Source organism: Nannospalax galili, unplaced genomic scaffold (genome assembly GCF_000622305.1).
Source record: "Nannospalax galili isolate Female #2095 unplaced genomic scaffold, S.galili_v1.0 scaffold113, whole genome shotgun sequence".
NCBI lineage: Eukaryota > Metazoa > Chordata > Mammalia > Rodentia > Spalacidae > Nannospalax > Nannospalax galili.
In genome coordinates, this window is record NW_008335444.1 from 6,328,865 (window position 1) to 6,341,386 (window position 12,522).

At 49.0% G+C, this 12,522-nt stretch overlaps 1 protein-coding gene across 2 annotated transcripts in view; it reads left to right on the forward strand.

Moving 5' to 3' along the window:
• The window catches only part of Ppfia4 (PTPRF interacting protein alpha 4), a 51,961-nt gene that overhangs the window by 5,120 nt on the left and 34,319 nt on the right, over positions 1-12,522 (forward strand). For both annotated transcript variants that reach the window (XR_607176.2, XM_008830343.2), the window contains exons 2-6: positions 6,779-7,412; positions 10,826-10,927; positions 11,303-11,467; positions 11,760-11,834; positions 12,040-12,129. Coding sequence is in view for 1 of the 2 variants with exons in the window: in XM_008830343.2 (XP_008828565.1) it covers positions 7,179-7,412; positions 10,826-10,927; positions 11,303-11,467; positions 11,760-11,834; positions 12,040-12,129 (666 nt within the window). In the remaining variant the exon portion in view is untranslated. The remainder of the gene's footprint in view (positions 1-6,778; positions 7,413-10,825; positions 10,928-11,302; positions 11,468-11,759; positions 11,835-12,039; positions 12,130-12,522) is intronic.

A 12,522-nucleotide genomic window follows, 5' to 3' on the forward strand; every position in this document is an offset into this window, starting at 1 on the left:
TCTGCAATGTGATAGCACCTTAATCTTAAGGCTGACTTACTAACAGAGCGACTTCTGATCATTTATTTTTTTCCTAATGCCAGAGTATCCTGTTGAGTTTTTCTTCTACACAGATCCCAGGCTTTGACAGATTTTTATTCTCCAAATACACCATACACATTACATTTGTTTCTTCTTTTGAAAACCATTTGTTTCAATTAGTGGCTCTGTTTAATATGCCTAGAATTATTGTACTGAATAATGTAAGGTCAAGAAAAACTGTGTGTTGGGCTTAGTGATACAGCCTGACATCTTGGCTTGGGTAAATATATGATCTCTACAAGATGTCTGGAATTTGGAAAATGGCTGGCAGACTCTGTTACCCATGTAGCCACCGCAGGTCTACTGCTCTGTTGCATCCATGTTCATACTCTCTGACAGGTACTTTTATTTTAGCAAAAAAGAATTGTACTAGGAAGTACTATAGACAGTACTTAAACCAGGAATTTTCTAACTTCTTTTACACTTACAACCCTTTTGTACATATGAAACAAGAATCAAGTGTCCCGTGAAATGGACAGACTTGGAGTCAGTGAGATTGAAGTAAGTAAAAGGAGTTCACAGGCTGGCGAGTTGGCCCAGTGGTTGCAGATGCTTGCCGTGCTGGCCTGCTGACCTGAGTTTGATCCCCAGATCCCACAGTGGAAGACAGAATTGACTCCCAAAAGTTACCCTCTGACCTCACACCACTCTCACACACATATCATATATACACAATAAATAAAAAAGTTTTTTTTGTTTTTTTTAAAGAAGAGTTCAGAGCTACTCTAATTTGGTTTCTATTGCTATGATAAAACACTGACCAAAAGCAACTTGGAGTTTATTCCAGCTTACAGTATAGTCCTTCAATGAAGGAAGCCAGGGCAAAGGCTCAAACAGGAATCTAGAGGTAGGACCTGAGTTAGACCACAGAGGAACACTACTTACTGGCTTGTTCCCCTGGCCTGTACTCAAGTCTGTTTTCTTATATAACTCAGGACCACCTGCTCAGGGGTGGCAGTACCCATGTTGGTCTGGGCCCTCCCATATTAATTAGCAATTAAGAAAATGCCTCACACATGGCCTCTGGTTGGGCTAGTCCACGGAGGAAATTCCCCAATTGAGTTTCCCTCTTCCCAGGTGTCAAGTTGACAATTGAAGCTATCCAACACAAGAGCCCTTTGAGTTTGTCACACTGCATCACTCCTGAACCCTGGCTGCTCTTGAAGACTCCATCATAAAGTCTAGTTTGCAGTTTTTGAAATTAGAGAGGAATAATGATCACTGGAATTTGGGTATCACAGGAAGTATTTTGTGGGGATCACAGATGCATATGGTCCTCCCTTGTTCTCTAGTCTTTGATGTTAGTCCTAAACTGTCAGGTTTACACCTGTGTCCTGGTGTGATTTCTTGCAGTACCTCCCTTGACTTTCAAGAGGGACCTGGTTTGAACAGTACATTGTGTGCTAACCCAGGAGATAGGGAGTATTTGGGGGAGAGGGGGTCTATATCTGCCTTCTGGGGAGTACCTGGAGAGATGGACTTTAGAGACTCGAACTCAGGGGAGCTTGTTGGGCCAGCCAGTGCCTCCCTTGTGCCTCCCTGAATGTGTTGGTTGGGGAAGCTGAGTGCTGAGGCTGAAGCTGATGCTAATGCTAACTAAGCTGTGCGTCTGTCACTTTTGTTACTTTTCAGAGCTGCTTCTTTGCTGTTGTCTCCTATAGGCCCCACAACAACTTGTGAGATCCCTGAAGTGGGTTGTGTGTTATGTCCTTTACCAGACTTGGAAACCTGATGCTCAGAGAAGCAAAGTTTCATTGCTGGTCTTATAGGTGGTGCAGAGAACTCTGGATGCTTCTGAAGGGTTTGTGCCAAGCAGTGAATATCTCCTAAGCAAAACTTGTCCAAGACTTTATTCTTTGGGAATGGCTTCCTGAAGTCAGATGGATTTTGATTTTCTTAGGGTATTTTGGATGGACACAGCCTTGAGGGCTTTGGTGTTAAGAGTTAACACAGAGAATGTATATTGCCAGGAAGTAGGTTCTGTACTTCATGGATGGTGACTTGTAATTCTCTGCCAGCTGTCTGAGGTGGGTACTGCTATCACTCTGTCTCACAGGATTCAGAGAGGGTGAGTATCTTTCCTGGTCCACACAAATATCCAGGGAGAACCCTGCTCCAGAGTCTGCCTGTTGAGAGAAATGGCCCCAGGTTGCTCTCGGAAGCTATTTAGCTTTCAGAGGACAAATTAAATGACCCTATTCCTGGGCCTTGGATCAGGTTTTCCTACTGGGAGTTCTTTCTCTTTGAAGTCTGTCCGGTATGAATTTTCTAGAAATCACTCAGTACCACATGTATGCTCAGTTCCTTTCATGTGAGGACCCCATGTCGGCTGACTAAGGTGTGGTTCTTTTTTTTTTTTTTTTAAAGGTTTTTTTGAGACAGGGTCTCCCTGTAGCTCTAGCTGGCCTGGAACTTGCTATGTAGGCCAGGCTGGCCTGAACTCACAGAGATCTGCCTGCCTCTGCCTCCCAAATGCTGGGATTAAAAGGGTGCACCACCATGCCCAGCTAGGGTGTGGTTCTTTCCTACCATCTGTAGATATAGATGATGTAAAGGAAGTTGCAGAAAGAGGTGTAAATATAGGCATGTAAAGGGCACACTTCACCATTGGAGGGAATCAGAAAAGGCTCTGTGGACAGAGTGGTATATGTAGTGAATTTAGGTGGACAATCCGAGTTCATTAGACTGATCTGGGGAAGCAAGACGAAGACCAAGTAAGGCTCAGAAGGATGCAAGCAGTAAGTGGATTCTGGAGCAGGTGAGTAGGCAAGGCTGGATACAGTTGGGGAGGAGACTGAATTAGACCTGTGAGGGAGAGGATGAATGGAGACTGGCCTGCTTGGGAGCAATGACCTGGACAGGGGAAGAAGAGAAGTTTCTGGATGAAAGGGAAGGACAGGTGAGCAGCCTGAGGCATGAGCAGCTGCAACTTTGTGCCCCTGGGGTACTGTGTCTGAAATCCAGAGAATAAGGGGAGCTGTGACTCAGATGTGTGGAGTATTCAAGAGGGTGGGTGGTGTAAGCCCAGGGAGAGGGCTTACAGGGTATGGAGCCATCCAAGGCAGGAGGAAGAGAGTTGGTACATGGATGGAACACTGGACACAGGTCATGCTAGTAGGGAAGTGACTACCTTGAACCCTGATGGCAGAGGCCTTCCGAAGCTTGAGGAGAAGTAGAGGAAGGGCCCAAACTAGCTCTCCACAGGCCACCATCGCCACGTGGGAAAGGCCACTCCAAGAAGCTCTAGTTCTTTGGGGAAGACATGATGCCTGAAAGAATCTTCCTCTACCTTCTACCTCTGGAGTTAGTCCTGATTCTTCATTTTACTAGCTGTGGAGACTTGCTTACATAATGCTGAGTCCTACTTCTCACATCTGAGACATGGGAAGAGGGATTATATCTTCCTTGCAAGGAACTGTGAGAATTAAAGTAACGCCATCCTGACACATGGTAAACACTGATAAATCATAGCAGCAGCCATTATCCTTTTCCTGGGTCACCACCTCTGCATTTCCTTAGACCCCTCCACCCTCCCTCAGTCTAGGGACTAGGGAGTGTATGACCCTTCTTTTGTCCAGTGACTCTTAAAGGGCTCCTATCCTGATGTTCCCTCTTTGTCCAGCTCATGATCTGCTTAGTCTATGCATGAGCATAGTTCCAAGCAGCTTTGCTGTGGCCCGGTAGCCTTTGCTAAACTAAGGCAACTGGTGCGGCCTGCCATCTGGTAGGGCAGTAGGGAGCCAGGCCGGTGTGAATGTGGCCAGCCAGAGCATCAGACTGGAGTGCTCATCCCTCTTGTTTGACACACTTTCTCTCTCTCTCTCTCTCTCTTTAGAACCACCTTCTGCTATTTCACAGCCTGCTCCCCCCCCCCCAAAGCCTCTTGCAAATGCTGGCTTTCAGGGCTGGCACTTTCACCTCTGAATCAAGACTTGTGAGTGTGGGAGTTGAGGCTTCTGCTCGGCTTAGATGATAATTGCACTATTTAAAGCTGGCCCTGGAGCCAGAAAAGCCAGGTGTCCCCATGTGGCTACTCTAGAGTTTCTTCTGCTCACTGGCTTGTGCAGTGGGTGGAGTGGGTAGGAGGCCCTGGACAGCCCTTGAGGGGTTTCTGCTTGGCACACCTCTCTGGACTTATCTCCAGCCAGCTTTGTGTGTGATTTCGTCAGAGGAAATGGAGTTGCTACCTGACACCTGGTTTGCAGTGACTGGAAAAAGACTGGTAACTCCAAAGCCAGCTTCTCAGTTGTCAGAATGACCAAGAGGATTTTGGAAGGCTGGGTGAGGCCAAATAGCCAGCACCTCACAAGTGTTTGGCCTGGCCTCACCTCTTGGGAACTTTTCTATCACCTTTCTTGGAAGGAACTTTTTGGATGTGATCAGGTACATTTAGGGTGGTATAGCTGTGTTAAAAAGGAGCTTTTCAAACTCTACCCTCAAGCTTTCCTTTGTGCAGCATGAAGGTAATGCCTTCTCTGCCACCTTAGGGTGCTTTTTCCTTTTTAGAGTTCATCTCATCCATGATCTCAATCCTGAAATCCAGGTTTGCAGGCTCCATCACAGTAGAGACCCCAAGAGTGGTGTCATACCCAAGGTTGTCTGACTGGTCTTGGTTTAACCGTACCCCAGATCTCCTGAGGCCTGGTTCTGGCAGTCTGCAGAGCTGAGACCATCCCAGGGTACTGAGCGCTCTCTCTCTCTCTCTCTCTCTCTCTCTCTCTCTCTCTCTCTCTCTCTCTCTCTCTCATAATGAAATCCAAGGCCAGAGCCTTATACATAGAGGGTAAGCCCTATACTACTAGCCCTCCCAGCCCCATACTGCTCATCCCTACTGGATCACCTCTTCACAGGGAGCTCTCCTCCAGCCTCGTCTCCTCTTTGGGGCTTTTCAGTTTTTTTGAATGTGAGTGACTGATTGAGGATATAGAGGGAATGTAGGCCCAGATTTTGAGTTTGGAGAGGTAGGGTGGGACTTTGGGGCCCTTTCAGCCTCCTAGCCCAGAGCATTCAGGGCAAAGGGGCTCTGGAACACTGGCTAGGAGAAATTGCTGTTATTCGCATCCACCAGGACAGCTCTAATCAAACTGGAGTGGCAGCCTTTCTTCACCCTCGCCACTCTGATGCAGGGAGTGTGGACTGCTAGACCACTACTTTCCACATTGGTCCAACGAGAAGAAAGAATCCCAATAAATAGAGTTCATGTCCTCTTTCATTTCTGGGAGCATGTGTATGCCATGTGTATGTGCCCTAGGTCTGCCTGTTCCCATGTCTTGTGTGTGTGTGCGTGCGTGCGTGCGTGCGTGCGTGTGTGTGTGTGTGTGTGTCTAGCGCATGCTGGCTTGAACTATGGCTCCTCTGGAGATGGCTGTGAGTTCTGGGGTTTTCTAGGTGCTTCTCTGTCTCCTCCTAATTTGCCCCCCCCCCACCGATTTTTGCCTATTTCATCAGAACTCTGTTTCCCCTGTTGGCCTAACCCCATTCAGAAGCCTGTGTCTGACCTCTCACTCATACTGGGTCCTGACCCTCCTGTCCTCTCCTGTTGGAGGTGTATAGGAGGCTGCCCCTGTAAAATCTCTAGAAAGGCATGAAACAGGAAGGGAATTACTGCTTGCGGAGGTCTCCAGGGTACCCACCACTGTGTTGGGGTCTTTACATGGCTTCAGAGCTCTCATGCAGTGGGAGACCTGAAGATGCACCCTCTGGGAACTGATGAAGCCAGTGGCCTAGCAGTGGGCAGGGAGGTTGGAAACTGATAAGCAGAGAAACTCTCAGCTGCATGCTGTTGTTCACATTCTGCCTTCCTTTGTCTGTGACCACTGGGCTTCAAGCATCACTGGATGTGTATACTCACCTGGCTGGTGACTTCTGGTAGCACCAGCAATGGGTAATTACCTAAACCAAGGAAGCAGATTACCAGCCATGAGTGCATTACCTCATACAAGGTCTAGCCCTGAAAGCACCCTTTCCACCCTCTTCTGAATGTGGACCCTGGGTTCCTTTGTCAGTCTGTGCTCTACACAGAGGTAGAGGCTATGTATGGATCTACCAGGTCTGCCCGTGTCCTCCTTGGTGAACTTTAGAAGTGGGGAATGACAAGCCAGCCTCCTCCCTGAATTACAGGTATCCTAGCAGGTCAGAGCTCCCTGCCTGCCCCAATGCCCAGCCTGTGTTCTCCAAGGCCTCAGCTATTTTGTGCCAGTGGCCCCTGTTTCCTGTAATCCCTAGGAGTCCAACCTCTGTGGGACTCCCACCTGCTAAGTCCTTTAACCCCTCTGTTCCTGTCTTGGCTTGAATATGGGAGAGAAGGCTATGGGGGTGGGGCAGAGACCCTATTTTCATCCTTTCCACCCTCAGGTCCCAAGAGAACTCTGGGCAGCCTGCTGGCTGCTCCCCTGCCGCTGACTGAATCATTTCTATATTTGGCCATTGAGCCACGTGGGTGGGGAACCACTGCGGCTGCACTTGTGACAGCTGTGGGGGGCAGGGGCAGGGGCTGCAGGCACAGAGGCTAGGCAGGAGGAGGCATGTGCATTCCCTGGGAAAACTAAGGAGGTGCCATCAGAATGAGAAAGCCCAAGAGGGGGCCTGTGCCCACACTTGCTGTTCCCCTGCTCTGGTTCTGGGCATGCCTCCTCTGACCCTCCACTGATGCCCTTCTCACTTCAGCTGGTCCTCACAGCACTCTCTTGTCCCACAGACCACACCGCCCTCCTGAAATCATGGGTGTTGCTAGACACAGCTGGGACTCTGCCAAGCTCTGGTGCTCATTCTAAGACAAGGGCTGCCTTCCAGTCCTGCTTGCCCTGCCTGTCATGGCCGTACTCCAATGCTACCCTCTTGTTTGGGGACACAGGGCACCCAGCCCCAGCCCTGAGAAGTTAAGCCAGGCCTTCTGGCTGCATTCCACAGGGACACTGAAGACCCCAGTCTCCTTTCAGAGCAAGAGCAAGTGATGCCATGGGAGAAGCCCCTGACCACCTGTCCACTTGCCTGGCACTGCCTGTTCTGAGACCCATGTACTGGGTCCTTATGCAGGTGCCAACCCTGTGAGCTCCTCCCCATCCCTTGACACAGAGAAGGCCCTGCCCGCCCCCACCATGTGTGAAGTGATGCCCACGATCAATGAGGGGGACCCCCTGGGCCCCCCACATGGCGCTGATGCTGACGCCAACTTTGAGCAACTGATGGTGAATATGCTGGATGAGCGAGAGAAGTTGCTGGAGTCCCTTCGGGAGAGTCAGGAAACTTTGGTAGCCACACAGAGCCGACTCCAGGATGCCCTACATGAGAGGGACCAGCTCCAGCGCCACCTGAACTCCGCCCTCCCCCAGGTAAGGCTAAAAATTCACCTGTCTCAGCTCCTTTGACCCGAATACTGTTGGGCCTTCAGCCTTCTGCATCTACTTGCGTATCAGATGTTGGACTTCGCAGAGTATTTGCTCTAAACCCCTTCCCTCCCAAGCGCCTCTGCCTTGATTGGCTCCACCGGGAGACAAGAGTGCAGAAGAAATCCAGTCATAGCTGCCAACTGTAGTGAGCCCAGGCTACCAGTAGGTGGCACCCTAGACTGGAAAGAAAGCTCCTTTCTGATTTCCTCATCAGAGAAACCGATTCCTAGAGGAGGCAGGAGGGAGAATCACAGAAGTAAGAGGAGGGAGAAACCTTAGAGACCACGTAGCCCAGTTCCCCTACTACACAGATGAAAACAAGAGACCTCACACAGAAAGCTCCAGGCTGAGCTGAACCTGGACGCCAGGTGTCTTGGTACTCCATCTTCCTCCTCAACAACACTGCCACTAGCTGTGACAGTCACCATTTATAGTGCATTTTCTGTGGGCTAGGCATTCTGCAGAAATTATATCAGCAAATTCTCACAATACTGAAGTTGATGCTATCATCACCATCATCCTTCTCTACAAATGATGAAATTGAAGCTGAGGGAGATAATGAATTATATCCGGCTCTGCAGGTTAAGTAAGAAGCAGAGGGAAGAGTTGAACCCTGGATGGCCATATGTCTCTGAGGTGAAGTGTCTTACTCTCCACTTATTTCTACTTTACCACATTGACTCTGGATCTTTGGGTTGCTTCCTATTTAGCATCTATTGTGTAGGTAGTCCAGGAAAAAAAACAAAACAAAACAAAAAAACCCCAAAACAAAACAACAACAATAAAAAAACCCACCTTACTTAGAGGCTAGAGACAGGAGCAGGGACCTGAGTTGTCCTACAGCTTATCATAGAGGGTATGAATTCTGCCAGGTAACCAGGTCCAGGGAGGGTTGCGGTTTGTCTGTGAGCACAGAACTCAGCAGAGTCTTTATGCCTTCTTCCTGCCTTTTCCACCTCATCTCAGGAATGAGGTGGGTTTGGATGCATTGCATAACCACCCTGAGCAAGCGGTGGTGGGGGTGGGGGGGTGTCTGTTAGGGTTAGAGAAGCAGCCCTGGAAGTCAGATAGCTTGAACCTTAGCTCCAGGTCCTTTCTTCAAATGTCCTTTTTTCAACAAGGCTTGGCCTGTATAGGTGAGTTTCAACTCAGAGCCCAGATATGATAGGGCCGGGACTTATGAGGCTTTATCACTAAGAATCTGGAGCCCTGGTAGAGAGGAAAGGTGGGCATGTGTGCCCTTCCCACCTTGCCAGTACACAAGCCATGGACATGCATTGGGTTGAATGAACTGGTTCCTGTTCTCAAGGAGCTTAGTGATAGAAAAGAGACACAGAACAACGCAGATACAAGGAGAGAATGGAGAGGACAGTAAGGAGGCTCAAAAAGGTAGTGAAGCACAGTGTAAGTGATAAAAATGGCTGCATCTGATGGACTTACATGCTCTGTCCATGGGGCTCATTTAATCTTCACAGCAGTTCTACTGAGGGGACTGTTACCTCTGTCCTATAGGGCAGAGTTCAGGGTCAGAGAGGCTGGGTGATGTGCAAGGGCACAAGCTGAATGCAGGAGAGCTGAGGTTTGATTCCACTTCTTAACCTCCCACATTAGAAGCTTCATGAGGAGAGGAGTCGTACTTTTCTTACTCCTAGCAGCAAAGACCTGGTACTCAAAATCTTTGTGACTCAATGGTGGGCTCCCAAGTTCGTGTTCTTAACCATTATTTTGATGGTTTTCATGAAGGGACCCTCCTATGAGGAATCTGGAAAACCCCTGAGAAGGCTGGATCCTTTTGAGATGGTCTTTGGAAGAGAAATGTGACCTCAGTAGAGGGTGACAGAGGTTAGGCTCTGCGGGAAGCCCAGTGAAGGTATGGTTCTAGGATGACTTGCTGGTGTTTGGAAACAGCAAGTGACTCAGGTAGCCTGGGTTTCAGAGTACATGAAAAAGAATCATGATTAAGAAGTTTGAAAACCAGGAGGAGTTGTGGACTGTGTTGTGCTTTGGGGTTTGTCCTGGCAGCAGGCTATCAGTTAGACCAGGAAGGGAGGACACAGCATTCTGGGATAAGGAAACCAGTGGCTACTCAGCCTGAGGCCAGGGGAAAGGTAAACATTATAGCCCTTGGGGGCTGGTATCATAAGGTAGGGGCATGACTTGAAGTCTTGACTCTGGGTACAAATGTGTGTGTGTGTGTGTGTGTGTGTGTGTGTGTGTGTGTGTGTGTGTGTGTGTAAGCATGACTGTGTGGGTGCATATGTGTAAACTGAGAGGTAAAGCAGTATCAAGCTCAGGCCTCAACTTCCAGAGAATGAAATATTTAACTTTCTCTCCCTTTGGCTGTGGCATTGATAGAAAGGTAGTCATCAAGGAATAGGGTAAGAGGTCTTCAGTTTCTCATACTTCGGCTTCTCTGGTACCTTGTCACTTCCCACAGTCCTTCTAGCCCCTTTTGCCTGTTCAGCAGTAACAAGGGGGAGCTGCTTTGGGGATTTTTCCTGTGGCCATACATTCTTGGTGTTTAAGGGGATTGTAGAGTAGGGATGGGCTACACCCTCTGCAGTATGCTTAGTCTCAGAGGCCACAAGGTTCAAGTACTCATCTGGGATGATGTGATGTACTAGAAGGTGGGATATGATATGCCTGGAACTTCAAGGCCAGGCACTCTTCCCTATCTGCTTATCCTGATGTAAGAGGGTAGGTTGGAAAGGTCTCTGAAAAGTATGGGCGTGTGACAGGGTGAGACTGTGTCCCTGGGAAGGGACAGTTAATGCATGCCATCAGAAGCTGGACTGCCACCCTGGCTTGACTGAGCGGGCCTCCCAGGACACCACAAAGCTGAATGCCTTCCTATTCTTCAACCCATTTGTTTCACTGGCCATCTGCAGTTGAAAGGCCCTAGGGAAGGGTAGAAGAGAGCTTCTTGGGATTCATGTCCATGTGGGCTTTATTGTACCCTTCTATTCCCTTTCTAGCACTATCAGATGCTGTGTGGGCCTCACTCTACCAGGCTAGCAGAGGCATCATTGCAAAGGAGATGGATACTAAATTGCCAGGGAATTAGAAAAGCTGAGTGGGAGGGAGAGCATGATCTGGTCACAGTGGTGACTGGAGGGGATGAGGCTACAGGGCAGACTCTGTGATTTTTCTCAGTCCTGTGTATAGTCCTTTTCCCTGGGATCCTAACATGCCCTAGGTCTGGGTTCCTGAAGGCTTACTGTCCTGCAATGAGGATAGGTGGGATTGCGGGAGGTGGGCAGGTAGAAGTAAGGGGTGAGTAAGAGAAGCCTACCATATACTTGGATGTGTGGGGTACAGCTTGAGGAGTAACACTGAAGGACTTTGGGGGCTTCCAGGAATTTGCCACCTTAACTCGGGAGCTGAGTATGTGTCGGGAGCAGCTTCTGGAGCGAGAGGAGGAAATATCAGAGCTGAAAGCAGAACGGAATAATACAAGGGTAAGTAGGGATGCCCATGCGTGTGTGCGTGTGTGTACCCTGACCAAAAAAGCAGGCAAGACCTGGGCTAGGCATAGCCTCACCATCCTGACCTCATCCTGCCTCCTGTTCTTGGTCATGGGCAGACCTCATGATTTCCAGTAAAGTCTCTTTACTAGTAGTTGCTTGATCACAAAAGGGTAGAGTTTCTAGGGAAGAGACCAGGACAGCCAACTTAAAGTGGGTGTTTAATTGGAGAATAGCTTTACAAACATGGGAGAATTTGAACATTTTAACAGTAATCTGTCTATACCTGGTGATTGTGTGGGTACTGCTTATAGCCCTTGGAGCACATGTTCACAGCCCTCCTTCCTGCCCTCTCCTGCTCTCTGCCAGCTGCTTCTGGAACATCTGGAATGCCTTGTATCCCGCCATGAACGGTCATTGAGAATGACGGTGGTAAAGCGCCAGGCCCAGTCACCTTCAGGTGTCTCCAGTGAGGTGGAGGTGCTGAAGGCCCTTAAGTCACTATTTGAGCACCACAAGGCCCTGGATGAGAAGGTACCAACCTGCCACACTCTTTCCCCAGTCCATCCAAGGCTTTCCTGAGTCTCTTGTGTTCTTTCCTTGGATCTCTGCGCCCAGTGTTTAGGGGAACCTGTCTTCTAGCTTCAGAACTGGCTTCTTCTGTCATTGACGTAGTCAGATACTTCTGGATTCTCTCCTTGTCATTTGCCTCTTGGCAGGCCCTTCACTTCCCTTCATGCCTAATAGTGGTAGACCAAACCTAGGTTGCTCAAGCCCAAGCTCTATGGGGACTTTTTCTTTCTCCATCTCTCCTTATCTTGGGCAGGTACGTGAACGGCTCCGGGCAGCACTAGAACGTGTTACTGTCTTGGAGGAGCAGCTGGCAGGAGCCCACCAGCAGGTAAGCTGCCCTGGTGGGTCTGCACATTGAAGCTCGTAGAAATCCAGCTCGCTTCTCTCTTTGCCCCACTGTGTTCCTCTTCGACTTTTTGCCTGCTGTGGCTAGAGGCTGGTAGCTAAAACTAAACCAGGCATCTCTTTCTAAGAGGTCTGGAATGTATAGGAAGTCTTCTTTGATTCATTGTTCTGGGGCCTGTATTTTACAGGTATCTGCCCTGCAGCAAGGGGCAGGAGTTCGGGATGGAGTGGCAGAAGAGGAGGGGACTGTGGAGCTGGGACCAAAGCGCCTGTGGAAGGTGGGTAATGGGGAACTGTTTAGCAGGGGCCTGTGTTCCTCAAGGTGGGAATAGGAAGCTCTGTAGAATAATTGCTTGAATTAAATTTGGGGCTTTCAGTAATGTAGTAATATTCCCACTTCTTTCCCCTTCCTCTAACTTCATTTGCAAAGCAATCTATAGATTTTCAGTTTTGAGCTGGGCACATGGTATATGCTTACCCACTTGAATTGTTAGGGGCCATCTGCCTTGGATGTCAGCATCAGGCAAGATTCCTTCCCTTTCTGAGCCTTTGTTCCCCTAATCTGTCCCTTCCTGGGTTACAAGAGACTGAACTAGCAAGAGGTACACAGAAGAACAAGGATATTTGGCCATTATCAGGAGTAAACTCCTGGGCCCAGAGGAAGGAAGGTG